Below are 22,196 nucleotides of genomic sequence, written 5' to 3' on the forward strand. Positions count from 1 at the left end.
TTTTCTGCTATAGTTTGGTCTCTTTACCTTCAGCTCCACACCGAGATCAGTTTTGTCCCTTGATAGGTTATCTGGGAGCATCCCCTGCCTTTCAAAGCCATTGGCTCAGTTTCAAGTTCTATTCTGGATGCTGAGTGTCTTGCTCCTGTTACCCAACTCCTTACCTATTTCCCCACTGTCAGTTGCCCAGACACTGTTTTGGCTCTGTTCCCTGACCCCTGGTTTCCCATATCTTCAGTCTAGGTTCCTGATCATGCCTTAGCTAATCTTCCTAGACTTGACCCTTGTCTGCCAGGGCCTCTGTAGTATCTGTTTACTTCGCCCTGCTGTAGTCTGCCTTGCCCTCTTGAAACGTGGTCCTGACTCACTTGACTTATGTTATCTACCAGCTCCTTTTAACAGACGTGTATTAAATAAATGCCTTCTAAGGCACTAGGAGCTGAATGATATCAGGCTGAACTCTTGACTCTAATCCCTTTTGACCACACCTGTTTTGTTGCAATTCAGGATCGAGGAGGGCAGAAGAGGTCTTATGAGAAAGAGAATCTTATTTTAAATGTGAAATCAAAATATTTCATTGAAGTCGAAACTTTGGAGCCGAAAAAACCTCTACAGAATACTGACTAATTAGTACCTTTGAAATTATCTCCTGACTTTCTTAATAAATAGGTTTTGTGTGACTTGTGAATATGTGATTTAAATATTAGCCATTATTCAACAGTCCAGTTTAACGGTTTGATTTTTAAATGCTGATAATGATGAAAAGTTCCACCTTTATCCTTTAGGCAGTCTTTATTTCAAGATTTGTGAATAAATCCATTTTAATAAGTAGAAATACACACACACTTATTATTTAAAAGGATTCTGTTATAATATTTTATAAAGAGAAGAATTTTAATGACCATGCTCTAATTTACATTTTGAGACCACCACAATAACAACAAAAGAAGTCCTATATTGTGATGGATTTGCCTGGGTTCCAATGCTGAGTTCCCCATCCTTCATCTCACTTGGAGTTTAGTTGACATGGGACCACTTCGGTGCCCTCAGATAGTTGTTGAAAGGGAGGGCACTTTTCATTCACACCTCTCTGGTCAATATCTATAGAATGATTCCTGAGAGTAATTGAATATTTCAAAATGAGCTCTTAAACCTTCAAAGGATTTGGGGGTAACAGAGCTGAACCTCCTCAAATAGTCAGCTAAGTGGCCTGAACCCGAAATTGAGCTTTGATACTCTGGGAAAGATCTACAGGCGCCAAGTCTTTCTTTCTAGATAGCATGTAAATATATGAACATTTTCATAGGAGCACACATTCTTAGTGGTTTCAATTATATAAGCTAGTTTTTAAAAAATAATAAAAACTACCAGGATATATGCATGATTTTTTGTTAAATTGAATGAGTTTTTGTTAAATTGTAAGGCAAAAAAAAAAAAAAAAAAAAAAAGCTTTTAAGGGAGAAGAAACTCCTCCATATTATGTAGGGCTGCTCTTTTGATTATAAAGGAAACCTGGCTCTGGCCTATGAGGGTAAGATGAATGTCCTTCTGCCACGCAGGGCATTTCTGAGAACTTAATCAGTATGCAGGTATCCGAAGCATGACTTTAATCGGAATTCAAAAAAGCGGCCAGCTCTTCAGGCTTATCCCTCTTGTCATGCTGAGGAGGCCACCAGTGTTGGGTCCCACGCTAAGAGCAGAATATAAATGTGAGTTTGAAGAGTTAATTTGGTGGGTTTTCGGAGCCCTTGGCCTGGGCGGCAGCTGCTGCTTGAAGGCTCCTCTCGGGGAGGCTAGGTGCCTGGAGCAGCTGCTCCTCCCTTTCATCCCCCTCTCCCTCGTGGTGGCGGGAGGGCCTGGCAGAATGGACTGGTTACAAAATATCTATGGGTTTAATGAGGTTGAAACTTGGCAACTATCTCCCAGAAAAACATTGCCAGGGAGTGTGAGCATTTTTCAGATGGCTTAGCGTTGTTAATGAGCATTTGTTACTTTCCACAGAGTAACATTCTTTGTATGAAATGTATTGCTCTTTGTGAAAAGGTTATTAAATTCTGTTGGAGTTTGTAACGGAAGACTCTGCATATTTGCAGTCTCTTTAGATTGTCACTTTTCTATCAGGCAGATTTATTTTCCCATCAGAAGATGGAAAAGATCGAATCCAGAAAACTGCTCCGTCCCTCCACCTTGCTTGGGCTGTGTTTGACCTCATACTCGTAAGTTCTGTGAACAAAGAACTAAAACTATTCTCTGTGTAAAAGTTTTAGGCTGGTACTTGAGAAGTCGAACAAAGAACTTGTACCTCGGAAAGGCAGGAAATGCAAAAAAAATGCCCCAAACTCCTTTTTTATTGAGTCCTATTGCCCAGTTACTCCCCCCTCCCCTTATGAATAATGCGGTTATAAATCCTGCCAGCAATCAATAAGTATTGAATTAACTCCAAACTGCAGTGTGTTATAGAGTCTCTTGGCTGCATTCCAAGTTTGGTGTTGCCCTTCATTCACAGGATCAACATTTCATTTCTTAACGGGAAACCTGAGGAATTCATCCCTTTTGAAATGGAAACATAGACACTGTGAGCTTGAATGAGTAGCTACAGGCTAAAGCGTCCCTTTGGAAAGGAATGAGAGCTGTGCTTGATGAGATCCTGCTAGGTCTCAGCCAGGATGAATCTTGGGCCTTTTCTTTTCAGCAACGCTTGAACAATCAAAGGCCCCCTTTTTATCTATTGTTACCAAGGAGGACATCCATTTAAAGTTCAAATTCCAGCAGGCTTGGGAAGAAGGAAAGGCGATAGCTGTAGGCTGGGCTAGGAGATGATAATCAAGCATCCGAAGTGGGCTGAAGACAAGCCCTCACTTTGTCCTTTGACAGGAGAGAACAGGCTGGAGCTACTTAGTTCTGAATGGAGGCTTGAAGGTGGTGCCCCGACAGCATCTGGTGCTTTGCTTCCCTGCTTCGGAAAAGGGGGCCACAATGTGAAATTAAGCCCCAAATGGCATTTAATGAAGTGAGCCTTGGGGTGGCAGGCTCCCCAAGCCCCAATGCCAAAGGGCTCTGAAGGAGTGCAGCCCCAGGACTGGCCAGAGAAGGGAAATCTCCTTGAGGACATTTCTCTGGCTTCCCTCCTCTACTTCCCCAGTCCCCCTCACCCCAGTTGCTCTTGCCACCCTCTCTCCCCAACGTTGCTCTGTCATAGACGCTCTACCTTCCAGAAGTGCTCTGCAGATGCACCATTGCTTGGCCTCCCGAACGCAGAACCCACTGGTGCCTTTTGCTCTTGACTTGTTACCTACTGGTGACACTGGAAAGCTTAATAGCAACTGCAGATTAATTTCACTTCTTTGGAAAGTTATCCAGCCGCAGTGACTTTCACTGTTGGAATAGTTAAGGAAGACCGGTTTTTGATATTGTGGAAATGTTCTAGTAACCCCTTAACATCTCCGTCCCCCAAGTGCACCTATGGCCAGCTGGATAAATTTGTGCATTGCTTTTTTCTCCTCTAGATCATTAGAGGCAGTATTTATATATTAAATCTAGAGATGCTTCCATAGCTCTCCAAGGAAAGTGGTTTTCAAAGGGTGGTGGTATTTAAAGTGTTGGGCATGGAAAGGGTATCCCGGGGCTTTTACCCCTTAGGGTGGAAATTCGAGCCTTATTGACCAGGAACTCTGCCTAAGTTAAAAGCAAACTTAGTTTTTGCTGCTTAGTTTTGACTTTTCCATTTGCTTAGTTCTATGTATATTTGTTGGGGGGTTTAAAAACCTGAGGTTATGAGAGTCTGGTGTTTAAAAAAAAAAAAAAAAAACACTTCTTTGCTGCACAGCTGAATCAATTTAACTATCACTTCTCTCCGTGTTAGACTTACCCTGTACAGACCAATTTCTGTTAAACATAGATACTGGTATGTAGGTGTGATTAAAAACCAAACAGATGGCTGACGTTTAGCAAAGTGGAACAAGTTAGCTGGCGATGCCCATTTTACTGCAGACTTGGACTTTCCCGTTTTGGAAAACGTCAGCTTATCATTTATTACCCCCTTTTCCCACATACCCAGGAACTTAAAATTTGTACAGAGTTTAGAAAAATAAACACAACTGTGCTTTTACCCTTCTGACCAAATCTCTCATCTGAGCATGACCCTTTCTTACCCATTCTTCAAAACAAAACTTAAAAACCAACAGTATTATGATTCTGTGCCATTCCAGAAGATATTGAGAAGATATTGGATATTGTTGGGAAATGATCAGCAAATATTTATCAGGCACCTGTTGCCTGCCAGCCACTGGGGATACCGAGATAAACCTGAGGCCAGGACTCTACCCTGGAGGAACCCATAATCTTATCAGAAGAATACATATAAGGTTCTACACAACTATGAGGAAAATATAGCTGATTTTAGGGGTAGAAGAGGCAAAATCAGCCCAGAGATATAAGTATGGATGAGAAAAGAGTGTATTTGAAGTATTGGAGTGATTGGGGAGGGCAGCCTGAAGGCATGGAAATAGAAAATGTCAAATACCAAAAAGAAAAGTAAGAAGTCCAATTCAGCTGTGGTACTGAGTGCATGAAGGGGGAATACTGGAGAAGGGGTCTAGAAAGCTAAGTTGGAGCTAAGTAATGACGGGCTTTAAATGCCAGAGGACTTTGTATTTTATTCTGAAATGAATAGGGAGCTATTTGAGCTTATTGAGCAGGGAAGTGACAGGATCAGACCTGTGCTTCAGGACAGTTTTTCTGATGATTCTCTATTAAATTTTTTTTTAATTGAGTTCTGAATTCTCTTTCTTCCTGTCACCTCTTCCCCCACCCATTGAGAAGGCAAGTAATATATGACATTAGTTGTAAGTGTGAAAACATGCAATATTTCCATATTAGCCAAGTTATAAAAGAAAAAGTGAATGATGCCTCAGTCTGCATTCAGACTCCATCATTTCTCTTTGAAGGTGAGTAGCATTTTTTTATCATGAATCCTTTGGAATTGTTTTGGATCCTTGTATCACTTGTAATACAAGTCATTTCATAGTTGGTCATTGCACAATATTGCTGTTACTATGTACAATGTTCTCTTGGTTCTGCTCACTTTACATCAGTTCATATAAATCTTCCCAACTTTTTCTTTAACTATCCTGCTTGCCATTACAATAGCGTTCCATCATAGTCCTATACAATAACTTGTCTGGCCATCCCCTCAATTTCCAATTCTTTGCTATCACAAAACACTACTATAAATATTTTTTGTACATATAAGTCTATTCCCTTTTTATCACTTTAGAATACAGATCTAGTAGTGATATTGTTGGGCCAAGGGGTATATAGACTCTTATATCCCTTTGGGCATAGTTCCAAATTGTTCTCCAGAATGGTTGGACCACTCTGGTACAACAGCTCCACCAGCAGTTCATTAGTGTCTCAGTTTTCCCACATCCTCTCCAACATTTATCATTTATCATTTTTCTTTTGTATCATCTTAGGTATGAAAGGATACCTCAAGAGTTGTTTTAATATGCATTTCTCTAATCAGTATTGATTTAGAGCATTTTTTCTATGATTATAGATGACTTTTATTTCTTCTGAGAAATCCTTTGTTCATTTATCAATTGGGGAATGATTCATTTTTATAAATTTGATTCAGTTCTCAATATTTGAGATATAAGCTTCAGTGAAACTTGTTGTAAAACATTTTCCCCCCAAAAACATTTGCCCACTTGGGCAAAAAAAATAACCACTATCACCCCACCAACCCCCAGTTTTCTGACTTCCTTCTAATTGTGGCTGCATTGGTTTTGTTTGTGCAAAATATTTTTATTTTTATTTTTTAAATTTTCTTTTCTTTTTTCTTTTTTTTTTTTTTTTTGCTGAGGCAATTGGGATTAGGTGACTTGCCCAGGGTCACACAGCTAGGAAGTGTTAAGTATCTGAGGTCAAATTTGAACTCAAATCCTCCTGACTTCAGGGCTGATGCTCTATCCACTGTGCCACCTAGCTGCCCCCTGCAAAATCTTTTTAATCAAAAATATCCTTTTTATTTCCTGTGATCCTCTCCCTTCCCTCTCTTGTTTGGTCATACATTCTTCTTTTATCCATAGATGTGGCAGGTAAAAATTTCCATGATCTCCTAATTCCCTCATGATAATCCTTTAACTTTAAATTATATATTTAATCTTATCTTGGTATATGATGCAAAATATTGGTTCTATACCTAGTTTACAATAAACTGCTTTACAATTTTCCCAACAATTTTTGTTAAATAAAATGAGTTCTTGTTCCCAAAGCCTGTATTAAGACTTATCATGTCACTTTAGCAATTTGGGGCAATATAGATTGAAGAGGGGAGAGATTTGAGTCAGAGAAACCATATCAAACTAGTCCAAGTGATCAGTGATAACAGACCTAAACTAAAGTGGCTGTTGACAGAACAGGAGGGAAAGAAGGGATTCTGTAGACTTGGAGTCAGTAAATCCTATCGAAGGGGTTGATTGATCCACTCAGAAGTAAAAGGAGCTAAAATGGGAGAATAAAAGAATGAGAGTTCCCTTTAGCATGACCCTTAATGGAAGAGTTGTTTAAAGTGTTTGCTTTTCCAAACCATGTATGTTTCATGTTATCATCAAAACAGAGAAAATGTGTGTGATAGAATTCAATGTTCAGAAAAGTAGTTTAACAGATGTTGTGTTGAGTTGTACAAAACTGTATTTTTAGATTTTTAAAAAGCATTTCAGTTTACTTTACACTAAATTCTAGGTATTAGATTCAAACATATCAAGAGAGGGGAATACTGAAAGATGATTCGACTAGTACATATTAGTACCTAAGAATAAACCATTTGTGGCCTTATTACTTAACAAAGTCCACTTTGACTTAAGTATTTAGGTCCCAGCTTCCATGCTTAAGGTGTCTATGATACAAATATCTCTTCCGCCTTTCGGTCACCAAATCAATCAATCAATTAATCAAAAACAATACCTCTTGCCTCTCTGGGCTTTTGCTTTCTGCTAGGAGCATTCACCAGTTACGTAGGTAAGTAAATCCAAAGTAATTTCTGGAGGAAGCAAGCACTAATGGGGTGGGGGTGGGGGATCAGGAAAAACCTCCCTGGGGAGCTAAACCTTGGGAAGGAAGCTAGAGTAAGGAAAGGAATACATTTCTAGCTTTGGGGGATGAGGGACCTAGAGGTGTGAAGACTGACTGTGCTGTTGTATTCAAATACCTATTTACATTTTAAGAAGAAAATGTACTTCAACAAACAAAAAACCCCTGCCCCTTCTTTTTTCAAATCATACCTGAAAGTTAGGTAACACGTAACTGGTTAAATAATATATATAATTTAATCATTTCCTAACTTTAAAAATTGGAAAATGGATTCTCCAAAATGTTAGGTAACTTGACTGTGGCCAGAGAACTTCTTGATAGTTTAATGGGGCTCCATACTATGCCTTCCAATGGCTCCTAGCTGGCTTTCTGCCTTGGCACCCCTGATTTTATGTGTGTGCATTATTTCCTCTACTCAGATCACAAGTGCTTTTGCTGTTGTTTGTTTGCTACACCGTACCTTACTACAGGACCTTGAAGATAGCAGGTGCTTAATAATTGTTGGTCACTTTGCTGCCTCTCTTCTGGTGCTTGAGAGATGTTGTCCTCTGTGACTGCCTGCTCTTCTCTCCCTTGAATTTAGTGGTTACCACTGAGCCACAGGGAAGGCTCCCAGGGAAGGATACTGTTTGGGAGAACCCCAATTTGTTAGCGTATACTTGGGCTTTATTTATCACTCTATAGTCTCCTGCTTGAGTCTCTCAGCGTCATTTATTGACAAGGCCATATGAAAGCTGAGATCCAGCCATCCTACTGATTAGTCCATAGGCAGAAAGCCCATGGGGTGGAGTGGACTCAGACCTCTGTCCTCATTCTTGACTCCCCCACACTTTCCTTACGGGTCTACGCCACCATCTTCTGAAGGTCCTAGCCCGTTACCTGTCCTGACCAAAACGGGAATTTTAATTCTACATCATTAGAATCCCTGTTTTTCTTTGAAGCTCAACTCAAATGCCACTTCCTCCCATAGGAAGGTAGTGCATCCAGCATTCCCTTTGAAGGCTCTCTTCATCTTCTCCTATGCCAATTTATGTACAGTTTATCTCCTCCTCTGGGGTTTTGTTCATTTTGTTTTCTATCTCAGGCATGTAGGACAGTGTCTGACACATAGTAAGCACTTAATTAATGTCTGTTAATTGATTGTGGTTGACATACTCACCTGAGCTCATCTCTCTTACCTTTTAGAGACCTGTATACTATAAAAGCTACAAAGTGAAATCTTACAAATGAGGGACAAAGTGACTCACAGGCATAAATGTGTTTTTAAAAACTCAAACCAGGTTTTTATGATTCACTTGATAAAGGTCTCTTCATCCAAGTAGTCTAAAATATAATCTAAATGATTTTTCTTACAAATATTATTCAAGTTCATTATATTTTCGTATTTCTGGGAAAGACAAATAAATTAGCCCTAGGTCATAGCCTCAATTTGGCCAGAATAGATGTACTGATAGAATTCAATAATATAGGCAAAGTTGATAGTTCTACTTGATGTAATAACTGTTTACTTGATAAGCATTTAAAAAATATGTGTGAATATCTAATTAGCTTAGTACTTATTTTCATTTTTGTTAATATGTCTAAAATTTGTGATCAGCTAAAAAAAATGTCCTAAATATAGATGCAAAGTACGGCTTCCCATGCCACCTCTTCTTCCCCCAATGAAACAAATCTGATTGTTGATTGGATGAGAAGGGGCTTGAGCCTTATAGAAGCTTTTAAAAGAACATTGTTTTCCTTTACAGTGTCACATGAACTAATTTAAGGGGGGCGGGAGTCTAAAGGGAATTTGAGTTGTAATTTAGAGCATGGTTATCCTTTGCGTTATTTACCAATAATTACTTCTAGAATTCTTGAGGGTTCCATAAGATAGATTGTTTTTTTTTTTAGACAATTTAATTTCCTATCACTTTTTTAGGGTAAATCAGATCTCTTTATAATTTTTGCTTAAGTGAGTAATAGATAACATTCTTGCACATATTAGAATGTTGATCCTTGCCATTTGTGGTACTTTATGTTCTACAAGTCAGCAAGAACCCTGACCAAGTAAATACTGAACCAGTGCTGATCAGGGTTAGGTTCTTGAACGTCTCTAGGTGCCTCCCTCAGCTGAATTTCCTTACTCCTCTTTCTGGATATGCCTAAAGGGTCTCTTACTTCCTTGTACTCAGGAATGCTTGGAGGCGATTTCATTTACTGATTGATTTGGGTAGGGAGGAGGTAATTTAAATAGTAAAATCACCATTCCAAAGCATAAACAAAAGTGAAAGATAAAAAACATGGCCCCAAGGCGGGTAGGGATAGAGACACTTATTTATGGTGTGAGAACTGAAACTTAAAGTCCTAGCATTCAGTATCTGCTAGGAATATGTACCCCTTGGCAATTTTCCACTTGAACCATATCTGCCGGGAAAGTGTTGCTAAGATTGATTTGAAGGTGCAGATATGGAAGCCTTGAGCAGCTATACTTTGACTTAGAATTTAATCTATCTTTTGTTCTATTGTATTTAAATCAATGAAAGTTATTCCAAATTGTCTGCAGGAGTGACAGTAGCAGATAAATAACTACGCAAATGAGTGAATTGGTGCCCAGCCTTCTGGTAATTAAAATCCTTATATTTAGCCATGTTCCACCTGGGCACATACTGATGATAATCAGACCCTCAGGACAGACTTGGAGTAGAACGTGCTGGAATTTATGTTCCTCTGGCCTATCCCAGCTGTAGAGCCTCTCCATGCCATGTTTATAAGGCATCATAGTAAGAAACATTAAAGACCTAGTATAAGGCGAATTAATCAGATGTTTTGCATTTGAATTTATGTGTATGGTAGTAGTTTTTTTCCCAAAAGTTGCTTAATTTACAAAATAAGGGATTTTGGCTAAAAGATCCACCCTCAAAGGACTTTCCAACTTCAGAGCCTATTTTGTTAAACTTTGTTAATCCCCCATTCAGTGAGTGAGCAAGGGCAATAAGGAAGGGTAACTTCTGTCATGTCTTGATCACAGCCTTGTTTTGAAGGCATATTAGATTTGAAGATTTACCCTTACAAGACTATGAAACTTTATAAAAATAAATTTCTTTCACTGTAGGTTAATCTACCTAGGAAACACAAAAATTGCAAGTATATATGTATATGTTTTAGTAGGTTACATGCCATGAAAACTTACGGTTATTTTAATAAACTTTTAGGGGCATTGTGAGAAAGGGAGAATGTTATTTAACATTTTTCTAAGAGTGTAAATTGCTCTAAAGAGAAACACACAAACTAAAAAAAACAAATCTTGACTAAGTTATTTGGAACTCAGAACACATTCTCCCACAAAAATTATAGGTGGTTAGGTTCCCAAGTTGGCTCATGTTTCACCTATAATGACTTATGGTACCAGTTGCACTTGCCTCAGTTCTGGGAATAGAGGAGAATAGATTAAGGAGAATTTCTTTGTCCTTTCCTGAGTGCAGGATAGGTTTGAGGCAAAATTTCATTGAAATCTGTCACTTTCTCCCTTTCAGATCTGTATTTTTCTCAACCTTCTGCAGCCCCTCTCCTTTGGCTATCCCACCCCCAGCACTTAGTCCCTGATGTTGCCAGTCACCCCCCTTGGTTCCATATTCCCCTTCAAGTGTTTCATACCCCCAAATTCCCTCCCTCCACTCCCCATTGCTGTTCCTATTTTATAGCTGATCTAAGTGTTAGGAAAAAAGCAATCTGATTAAATGATTAAATGGATCAGCTCAGACCTTAAAAAGGTCACAAGGTACAAAAGGTGTAAGGAGAGGTAGGCTATCCAAAGAAGAAGGTGACATCGATCTGCAAGAACTGTGTCAGCAACTCTAAAACCATATTGAGCCGAGGCTTAGGAAACTGGGAAGGCCAGCGGGGGCTGAAAAGAAAAGACCCTCCTTGAGACAAAAGAGAAAAGCTAATTTCCCTAGAAGGGTGACCTGTTCCTTTTAGGTGAGGATCCTACGCAGAATCTGAGGATTCCGAACTAGAAAGGAGCTTCTCTGATAGCGTCATTCTGTCCATGAGACTGAATGAAGCCTCCTAGTGGACGGTGACTTAGTTACCCAATTTTCTGTAAAGACTATTCAAACCCAAACTGGAATTCTGGTTCCATGAAGGATCTGTGAAACCCAAAATGAATGAAGAAATAGCAGAACAGGTTTTATTTATTTCAATAAATATTTCAATATTTATACTACATACAAAGCATTGAAACAGGCATAATTTTATTGTCATAAGAGACTTAATTCTCTGATGACTATCATCAGGATCTTTATTTTTTTATTTTTTATTTTTTATTTCTTGTAAGAAGGACAGATCATTTTTCCTGCTTTTGATGGGAGTAGGTTACTACAGTAGAGTGGATAGACCCCTTCCTAAAGGTACTTTTACATTTTCCTCTCCCCTTCCCCAACTCCCCACAAACATCTTGCCTGATCTTTGCCATGAAAGATATATTAGCTTCTCCCACATTTTTATGTGTCCAGTATAATCTGACCATTAGAGACTAATTTCACTGATCAATTGACGTTAGTTCAAAAACCTATAGATGATGTTATTACTCATAGGATAATTATAGATGAAGATAGTGATTGAGCATGTTTACTTAAAAAACACACCAAAAAATCCCTTAAGTAATATATAGTCTCATTGAAACCTATAGCTATTGCCATATTACCTAATGATTAGAAAAAGTAGCCCTTTATTCTTGTTAGAAATAGGACTTTTAAGGCTTTTAGATAAACAAGATGAATCAGTTTTTGTATAACTCAGATGGATGTTTCTGTTATACTATTTAAAACCTTGAAGCACCATCTTAGAATGTAAATTAAAAGTTGAGCAAAACACCAACTAACAATTTTTCCTTGTGTATTTTCCCCTTTCCCCCTTTAATCCCCTCTCCCTCAAGCATTTTATCTTACTCCTTCAAGAGAATTGGAGTTATAATCAGTATGTTAATCATTAAAGACACTTCAGGGTAACAGCTGGTCTTTAGATGATATTCTTGGTTGATAGAACTCACTGTATCAAAGCTTAATAAATGCAAACATTTCTTTCTGAAATAAGCCTTTCCATTATCTGGTGACCTGGCTACTTCACTGACTGTTATGTGGTTCAATATGTTCACATAATGAAAGATTTATTTCTCTATGAATTCACCCAAGCATAGGTTTCAAAACAGATGGAAAAGTTGAAGTTTTAATTTTGAAAGACACTTCTCCAGTTCCTTTCATTCTGTCCTATTTTTGAGGATTCAGTCTGTAGATGACAGAATATAACCAGCTGTCATGGGTGTAAGACCAGATGTGTCCTTAATATGAAGGGGGAAGGGTGTACAATGGCCTTGATTCAGGGTCCATGTGGGGGAAAGAAAGCCACATTAGAAAAATTTAAAGTTGTTTTAAGAAGTTTAAAAGTATTAAAAGTGGTCCCCTTAAAAATACCTGTTACTTTCTGTTTACGATTGAGTGATGTGTTTAGCAAAAGGGAGGAACATGTATAAATTTAAAAGGCAAATAGTTTTTAAAATGACAGATTACTGTAACTGGATAACACATGGATTTCACATTTGGGACAGAGCATCCATGGACTCAAATATATTTGAAAGTACTAAATTGGGAGGGGGACCTGAATGTTTTTTTTTTCCCAATTCACTTTCCATCAATAACTTTCTGTTTACTTTTTTCAAAAAAGCTTTACAAATAAGAATGAGAAGAAATTTAGCAAGTTATTATCTTCTTTAATACACTTTAATAATAGGACTTTTTGTCTGTTTTACTTCAGGGATGAAAATGTATTGAATGCCTTGTTTTGTCAACAAGCATGTTTTTTGTAATGACTTTTGAATTTAGGTAACAACAAGGAATTACTTCACATTATTTTCGAAAGTTGGTTAATCATTGTTAATAATTGCCCATCTTTATAGACTTAAGGAGTTACTGTGTAGAATTATAGATTAATTTACACATCACAACATTTTAGATTTGCATAATGAAAAGTAACCCAAGTTTACTTTTGCCACTATTATTTTAGAATATGAATATTTGTAAAACCCTAATATACATGTTAAAATTTTAAATAATAATGTGTGGTCTCTCATTTTATACATTTCTGAGGCCAATTGGTAGTTTAAGTAATAATTGTTAGACTTGTTGAATTTATTTCTGCAAGAACCAGACTCATTCATCACTAGTTCTGCTACAACTTCTACAAACAGGACTTGGCCATCTTGATGTGATAAAGAATGATCTGAGAATCAGGAAGTGGGGCTTTATTCTCAGCTCCCCTATGAACTCTGCCCCCTGTTTCTTTACTATTAAAATGAAGACTTTTCTATTAGATGATCTTGGCAGGAGGCCCTTCAAGTTCTGGGACTCTTTACTGTTGTGAGGTGTAGAAATGAATTTTATTATTTTAGCTACTATTACCACCTTTTCTGTTTAAGAATTATAATTAAATTATAATGACTTGGTGAAAATTATAACATCCCTGAGGCTTGAATGACTTTCTGCCAGTTCTGGTAATCTCTTTGCCTATGAGCAGAAGTTGAGAGAATTATTTATTAAATCAAGACTGTGATTACTATGGGAAGTACTTGACACTGCTGATCATAGCTTGTCTTTATTGTTATTTTTGACAAACTTCCTGCAACTAATAAATGCTCTTTGGGAGAGACACTACATGAGCCAAGAAGTGATAGCATCACTGGGTCCTGGATTGAGAATTTGGAGCCATCATTCCTCTCTTATGGATTTGGAAACCAAGTCCCAGGATGTTAAGTGAGGGAGAATCAGACATGGTATTTGAACCCAGATCCTCTGACTTTGTCTGTTCAAGGACTGTTCAAGGAAAATCAAATGTAGTTGTTACTAAGCAAATTTCATTTTTGTATTCATGTTCAATATTTTTTGATAAAACGTTTAATGAGAAAACTAGATTATCTAGAAGGAAATTGAAGCCCATTGAGGTTAAATGTGTTAGCCTAGGTCACACAGTCAAGACTTCTTTAGAAGAGAAACACAGATTCACATGTTCTATAAAAAGAATGCAGCCTTTTCTGTCTTGCCAATCTGATTGTGTAGTCAGATGACAGTATGTTTCTTGGGAAGCAACTGTGTATTGAGTGTTGTTGGGGTCTGATAGACGTGTACAGTCATGAAAGACCCAGTGCTAAAGTGATCAGATGCTACTGCTTTTTGTTAGACCAGGGTCTAGAAGAGATTAGAAGTGGGATGTGATCTAAAGATGGAGAAAGAAGAAAAAAGAATTTGTGGGAGGTAAGAAAATGATACACCATAGCAGGAAGGCTGGAGAGCTTGCGGACAGAAGTGGGAGAATGCCTCTCTGACAGGGATAGGAGGATTTGACAGTCTCTGAGGTCTGGATCATGAGGGTCAGAGCAACCCTTCTTGTGGAAACAAAGAATCGAAAACAAAAGAAGATGCCTCTTAGCTGAGAAGCAGAAGCAGCTAGATAGATTGTAGTATTTAAATGTGATGGAATTAGAGAATCCTTGGAAGATAGATTAACTGATGCAAAGTGAGGTAAACAGGAAACTATATATGCACAGTGACTACATCTATATAAAGGAAAAGAATTAAAAACAAAGCCACCACACCACAGAGCTATGATCTCCAAGCTTGGCTCCAGAGTAGAGATGGGGAAATGGTATCTCCTTCTCTTCTTTGCAGAGGTGGAAAGTTGTGGGGATGCAGCATCACATATATTTTCATATTTGGTTGCTGTGCTGGTCAGGTCTTTCAACTGATTTTCCTTTCAAAGGATGGCTCTTTGGATAGGGAAAAGAACAAGATGTATATTCAGAAACGAAGATGATACATAAGCCAAAATGTTTTAAACAATAATTAACTTATATTAGCAAAGACTGCTCAAATCTCACCTCTTCCTTGATGCTTAAGTACCAGGGACCTGGGACTTGGTCCTTTAATGTTTATATTCTACACCGGGAAACAAAGGAGATCTGCTTGAATTTAATGACAGTTTAGGCCATGGGCAAATACTTTACACTATACTAGAATAAACTACACCAAAAGTCATTGCAGAACCAGCATTTTTAGTGATTTGTTAGATAAGACTTGGATTTGTATTTCCTGTTAAGTAGCAGCTCATTTAATTGCCCTTTGAAAGAGTGGTGAATCAGACTAGAGATTAACTGGGGATGTGACAAAAGGCAGTTTATCTTCTCATCTACATTTCAAAAGCCATGACCCACCCCTGTGTCTGTCTTGTCTTGGCTCTTCTTTGCCTCCATTCTGTGGGTCTCTTCTGTCTTTCTTCCCTATCTTTAGTTTGTCTCCTTTTTTCTTCCCTTTCTCTTCATTTTTGCCCATCCTATTTCCCTACCAACCTGACCTCTTTTATTGGTCTTATAGGAAACTAAAGTACCAGATTTATTTTTTTTTTGGGGGGGAGTATATGTTTTAATATATTAAATGAGCCGGTTATGTTCCTTGGCATTAAAAAACCTACCAGTGGAACTTTGTACATTTCTTTAAAGGTAGGTGTTTTTGATTTGTTTTGTTTTGTGGATCTGGACCCTTGAAAGAGAAATTGGTTCTGCTCACTGCTCTCATCCTATCATTATTCCTCTGAAGCAGTTGGGATAAAATGTGTCATAGAAGTGGGAAGGAGAATTAGTGTCTACATACAGCTTCCTTGCACCTTCTTTCCCCTCTAGACTTGTCATCTCTGGTTTTTGTCTTTGTCCTTCTGCCATATTCAAGATCACTATCACAGCTTGTTTTAGTCCCTGTCTTGAGAAGAGCATGCCTCAGGATTTCCTGGATACAAGAAATGTGACCCTCGGATCGTTATGGTCAACCAACTAATCAGGCACCTGGGTTTTATTCCAAGTTTCATTAACTAACAATTTTTTTGTTCTTGAAAGTGAGAGAAAAACTTTGATAAAATATTTTCCCATCTTATGGGCAGAATCTCTTTTTATTTGTTTTGGGAAAAGGAAGGAGGAAGGATATGAGGGACATTGATTTTTTTTCCCCTGCATTTTGTGATCATAAAGTGCAACAGAAACATAAAACTTATGTTTTATTTTCCTTGTCTGAAGTTTGAATCCTTGGGGGGAATAGTTGATTTCCCGAACTGTTTTGAATGTGCAGGTATCTTAATTTTTTTTTTCTTTTGCCTTGAATTTGACATTCATGTGCTTTATATAGAAGTATAACTGCATTGAAGCAGTCTGTTTCAGGATAGTAGAGGATATGAATAAAGCATTCATAGGCTTAAATAAAGAATGATACTATGAATTAATTAGGATATTGTAACAGGGCCAGCAAAAAAAAAAAAAAAAAAAAAAGTGTTCTTTAAGATGGTAATTAATTTCTTTGTTAGTAGTGATTGTAGCACCAGAAGGAATCTGTGCCAAATTAAAGCAGGAAGTGAGTATAATTAAACTGCACTTAGATCTTCAGGTTCATTGTGTCTTGACATAATATGAAGATTTATTAGGAGCCTTTATTTATTCATGAAAGACAATGCTGTGCTCCCACCAAAAGAGTCAGCTGGAATACAATTCAGATTTTTCCCTGTGTTTGTTTTATTTTGGCATTTGGGATATGTTTTTTGTGTCCCCCACCACTACCACCACCACCTTTCTTTCTTCTACTTCCCCCAAAAAGGAAAGAAAAAATGCTTCTAAATACCAAGAATGAACATTATTTGCAAAGTTTTAATAATTGTTGGTCATAGATTCAAAAGTCTTTTCTTCTCTAGCAGCATGAGGTACCTTAAAAAGTATCATTCTTGAGAAGAATTGTTCAAAATTCTATTAATAAAAGTGTAGGGTTTCTTTTTTTTTTTTTAAACACCTTTGCTACTATTAACCTTTTAACCGCTAACTAGAATTTTTAAGAAACTTAATGGTGAATATTTTTTCAGTGCGTTTCACTAAATGGGGGAATTAAGAGACTTTAAAGAGAGAGGTTCTAAAATGTGATTTGTTGGGGGGAAATGCCTTTGCTCCTTAGAAAATTCTCATTGGAGCTATTTATGTCAGCATTTTTCTCTTTAATATGCTGATTACTAAAGTTTACTTTTCCACCCAACAACAATGAAAATGTTCTGAAAGGAAGCCAGCCTGATTTTCTTTGTGTAGATTGTATAGCGAAAGAGTCACTGTCAGTATTCTTACACTTTTCTAATTTCCTCTTAAGATCTAGAGCCATTTTTACTCTTAAATGTAAAATCTTCTTTGCCTCTTCTATGCATAAATCCAGGTCCTTCATGTACTTGGTGACAAATGTGAGCAGACAGTACCTGACCAGGTTTTTATTTTTTATTTTTTTTCCTTAATGTTTTCTCCAGTGATTCATTTAGGCTTGGGCTTTCTTCGAAACTCAGTTAATGGATATGTGAAGTCTCTGGATTTTAACTTTGTTTTATAATAAGAAATAAATTTTACAGTTATCAAAGTTGGCTTGGCCAAGGTGTTTTACTTTTCATATAGATCTTTGTAAAGTTAATGTTGAGCTTCTGTGACTTTACCCTTTATGAGTTTCTTCCCAGAGAAATAAAACCTAGCAAAAGCTTCTTGATGATGTTAGTGACCAGCAGATAATCCATGTTTTATAGTGTACAGCATGTGATTAAGAACTGATGTGGCAAATGTACCTATGGAATTCCTATGGGAATTCTGTCTGTCTGTCTCTTTCTCTCGCTCTGTCTCTCCCTCTGTCTCTCTCTCTCTCTCTCTCTCCCTCTCTCTCCTCTCCCCACCCCCACCCCCCTTTTGGTGTTTTCATTGTGAATTTCAGAGCTCCAAGTTTGATAGAACACTTAGACTTTGTCTTGCTTTCAATTAAAGGTAAGCCTTATTTGTTGATTGGAAAAGGAAGCTTTGTAGGTACTTTACTTTCCCCACTAAGTCTTTGTTTTCTGAAGAAAGTCGAATATTCAGCTATTTACTATCCCACTCTTTTTGGAAACTTCTTTACATTCCTTAATAAACAAAGACCTAGGTTGAGTGCTTTGAGTTCTAGCCACTGCTAGCCTTGGATTCTCACCTTTTCTGATGTAACATCTTTTATGAAGACCCACGATTAAACAAGTTGCTCCTACTGGGTATATGGGATTGTCTTAAGTGGCTAGAGAACGGGTGGTGGTGGGGAGCCCTTGACCTCTATCTGTGCAGTGGAGTTAACCTGCCGATTTCCACTTTCTTTATACACATCCTTTAGAACTGTGCTTAATCTCCAGGGAGTAAATTGACTTAATAATTTAGAGATTCATAAACTTACCAATTGTAAATTATGTTTTAAACTTGCCTACTTATGTGCACATAGGAAACAGTCTCTCCTTTGCCACATGGGTAGTCCGGTGGTGTAAGTATATTGTTCAACATCTCTAAGTTTCTTGGTTCCTTGATGGAGGGAAAGGTTGTCCTAAAAGATCCCTAGGAAACTCCAGCTCTAACACTGCAGAATGTAAACTGCTTAAGGTCTGGGACGATTCTATTTGCTCTTTGTGTACTCAGTGCTTACCCCAATGAGTCCTTAAAAATGTTTGTTGAATTGTGATTCTGTGTTAAATATGAAACAGATTTTGTGATCTATATAAGCATATTGCAGGGAGAAAAACATATCAGGCTTCATTGGGCAGGATCTTAAATATATGTATTGTTTAAATGCAGTAAATAAATAACATCAAGAGAAAGTAACTTATTTTTCAAGTCTCAAGCTCAAGAAGCTTTGGATCCTTAAAAAGGTTCCATGTTGGAGTTTTTTTATTGGATTTTTAGCTATGTTCCATTTTTTTCTTTACAAGTATTAATGACATGGTAACTATTACAAGAACACCTTCTATAAATTACATAAACTGGAAGTCATTAAGAAGCCTGCTGTTTGTAGTGCTTAAGCTGCATAATTGCAATCTGTGAATTTGGTACATGCTGCAATGACATCCCAGCAGTTGTCATTGGTACCATCTGTCAGGTAGATACATACAAACATGCATAAAAGATTGAGTCCAGGGTTTTTTGAATCCAGAGAATTATAGTAAAAGACATAATTATTTATTATAAATTAATTATTATTTATTTAGAGTAGTAGAAGAAATAATTATAAAAAAGTAAAACTTACAGGAAATAATTTGTGTATATATTTACAAGATAATCATAATAGCTAAACAATATTTGGCTTCCACCTATACATACTCAGTTTAAATCCTGTGTGTGTCTATTATTATTTTTGTGTGTATAGTCATATCTTAATTGCTGGTCAAAATGCAAATTTAAATATAAAACAAGCTTGTCATCGATTTTTAGAGAGTTGGAAAAGGAAAAGGTAAAAACTGGGTTCTTAAATAATTAGCTTCATTAACTTCATGAGATAATATACTCTCATTTGCCTCATTTGAATGAAGGATGAATTCCTTTGGATGTATCCCAAATGTGTATGGGGGGAAAAAACAGCAATTTGTGGACTATGTTTGATAGACTAAGTTAGGATTTGATCTTCATTTTGAGAAATAGAATTCTAGCCGAAGATGACAGTGGCTTGATCTTTGACTGGGGTAAAATGCCATTATACATTCCCTGGCATCCTCATGGAATTGACCCTGATTAATGGCCTGCTTGTTTTCTATCACCGATGAGATTTTTTATAACTGGTGAGGAATCTTTATATTCTAGGCACCAAACCTTTTGTTGAGGAATTGTGGTTTGAAGGGAGTAAACTACTTAAGTTGTAAGGACCTCACTGATTTTGGTTCTTGACAGTTTTTTTTTCCAGATAGACCCAGTCTTAAGTGGTTGGTGTTGCTAATTCTAAAACAAACACATTTTTTGGTTTCCTTGCTTTCTAAGTAGAGTCTTCACTGCCATCCCTTCATTCTTACACCAGCAGTTTGGGTGTAGTAAAAGACACTTCATATTTTGACTAGAAGGACAGGGATTCAAATCTATGTCTGCCGCTTAGTGTATATATGATATTGGGCTTATATGATCAACTCGGACTCTTATTTTCCTTATTTGTAAAAAGAGTGAGTTGGATTAGAAAATCTTTCAGTTCCAAATCTACAGCAATGTTAAAAAAAAAAAAGGTAAATAACAGGATTGACTATTGAAAGCTATCTTGAAGATATGAATTTATGGAAATATGAGTAAGCAAGCTGAAAACTCACTTAAACGAACCAACTCCCATTTCGTACACTGCTGAGCACTAAGGAAGGTCAGTCTAACTGAAAAAATGTGACAAATCAAGAAAACTAGCCACCTGTTGTTCTCTGTATGTCACAAAATAAATTCATTTTTATGTTTTGTTTTATTGCAGACTCTAAAAAATTCAAAAAGTCTTTGCTCCCTTGATTATGAAGATGAAGATGAAGATGATACCCAAATGAAGACAATTGTGTCCTCCCCATGTGACTCAAATGACCTCATGAGCATCATCACCCCTGGTTCCAGTCCAGTGAAAGAGCAGCTGGATGAAGTCAGACATCACGGACCTTGCCAGATTGGCTTCGGCACAAGGGCTTGTACGCAAGCAGCTGCAGGATGTGAAAGCGAAGAAGAAGACCCTAGTGATTGTGAGAGCACCGAGGAGGGCATATTTCCTTTGGACTGTGGAGACCTAGATCTAGAGCAAATCGAAAACAATTGAATCAGTCCTAGAGTTGGGGGTTAGAATCAGTGAGTTCTCCTAAATTTCCAATGAAAGTGGATTGCCTTTGCCATGTGTAATCCATATCCCCAGATGTCTATAGTGGCCATTCAGGAGGGGACTGTGTTTAAAAAAAACAAAAAACAAAAACAAAAACAAAAAAAAAGCCAAAAAAAAAAAATTCAGGTGGGGGAATGGGAAATGAAATGATATCACCTGTTTATAGTCTGTTAATCAGTATATGGACAGAAAAAAAATAGGTTAAATGTTATTTTGAACATTAAGGAGTAATTTTGATTAAAATTTTCCTAACAAAAATATTTTGCATTTTTATGGCTTTTACAGTTGTGGAGAAAGCTTCTCTATTTTGAAATGAATTTTCTGAAAGGCATTTTATTAAAGTCAATCTGCCTACAGTGATTCTAGTGCGGGTATCCGTTCCTTTTATTCATATGCTTACTGGGAATAACTGAGTTGTGTAATGTAATTGATAATAAACATCAGGTATGAGATGATCAGAAAAAAGGCTCTGGTTGACACTTAGTCAGAAGTGCTTGTCCAGCGGTGTATAGCCAGTGGTTACAAAACCTCTTGAAATGAGACAAATTTTTTCCCCCTCTACATTCAGACTTTTTGGCCAAAACCTAGTGGCGACCTTACAGGTTTACTATTTCTCCAGCTTTCATTACTTGAATCTTTTCTAACCTGAAGCCATGATAATTTAGGCAGGTTATAAATTCAAGTAGCTTCCCAGTTTGGTGGTCAATTTTATGTTTTCTGTGCTTCAGAAGAATGTATAACAAAGAGCACTTGAACTTTGAGACAGGGGCTTTGTAATGCAATGATCAGTTCCCCAGGAGGTGATCCCTTGAGCAATACTAGACAGAACCTTAGTCCTTGAATTCAATAAAAGACATTTTTGCTTTGCATATGTGGCTTTCTGCTTATTAATTTGGTTTAAATGTTGCTTCTTTTATAATTCCCCGAAGATTCCTTGACCTTGCCTGGGCTTTGTTCAGCCCAAGAACAAAGCATGTATTTTTATTTTCACTTTTATAACACTGCCCCGCCCTAGACAGCCCTTGAGCTCTGAGCCAAAAAAATCTCTAAAACTATAAAATTGGGAGCAATGATGGAAGGAGTGGGAATGGGGTGGAGTTTGAGGGTGGTGATGGTTGTTGAGGTGGGGAGTAGACCATTATCTATCTCTGGAAAATATTTGTTGGTTATCAAAAGAAAATGTGAAGGATCATCATTTACACGGGTTTTTATAGACTCATGCCAGGAATGAAAATGTTGCCATGATAAGTGACCCTTTCTTGAGAAGTGGTCTTTAATCTGATGGAGGCCTTCAGTTATGTTAAAATAGGTGAGGTCAGAAGTACCTGTGACTTAATTTCTGATTCAGTTTACCACATAAGACTTCCTTCCTGTTTTGAAGAAGAAGAGCACTATTTATACATC

At 37.3% G+C, this 22,196-nt stretch overlaps 1 protein-coding gene across 2 annotated transcripts in view; it reads left to right on the plus strand.

Moving 5' to 3' along the window:
* Positions 1-21,661, plus strand: part of FAM53A (family with sequence similarity 53 member A) — a 106,577-nt gene extending 84,916 nt beyond the window's left edge. For both annotated transcript variants that reach the window (XM_051966360.1, XM_051966359.1), the window contains exon 5: positions 20,403-21,661. In XM_051966360.1, coding sequence (XP_051822320.1) covers positions 20,403-20,732 — 330 coding nt within the window. In that variant the 3' untranslated portion in view covers positions 20,733-21,661. The remainder of the gene's footprint in view (positions 1-20,402) is intronic.
* Positions 21,662-22,196: the final 535 nt, after the last annotated feature.

This window comes from Antechinus flavipes, chromosome 6 (genome assembly GCF_016432865.1).
Source record: "Antechinus flavipes isolate AdamAnt ecotype Samford, QLD, Australia chromosome 6, AdamAnt_v2, whole genome shotgun sequence".
Lineage (NCBI taxonomy): Eukaryota > Metazoa > Chordata > Mammalia > Dasyuromorphia > Dasyuridae > Antechinus > Antechinus flavipes.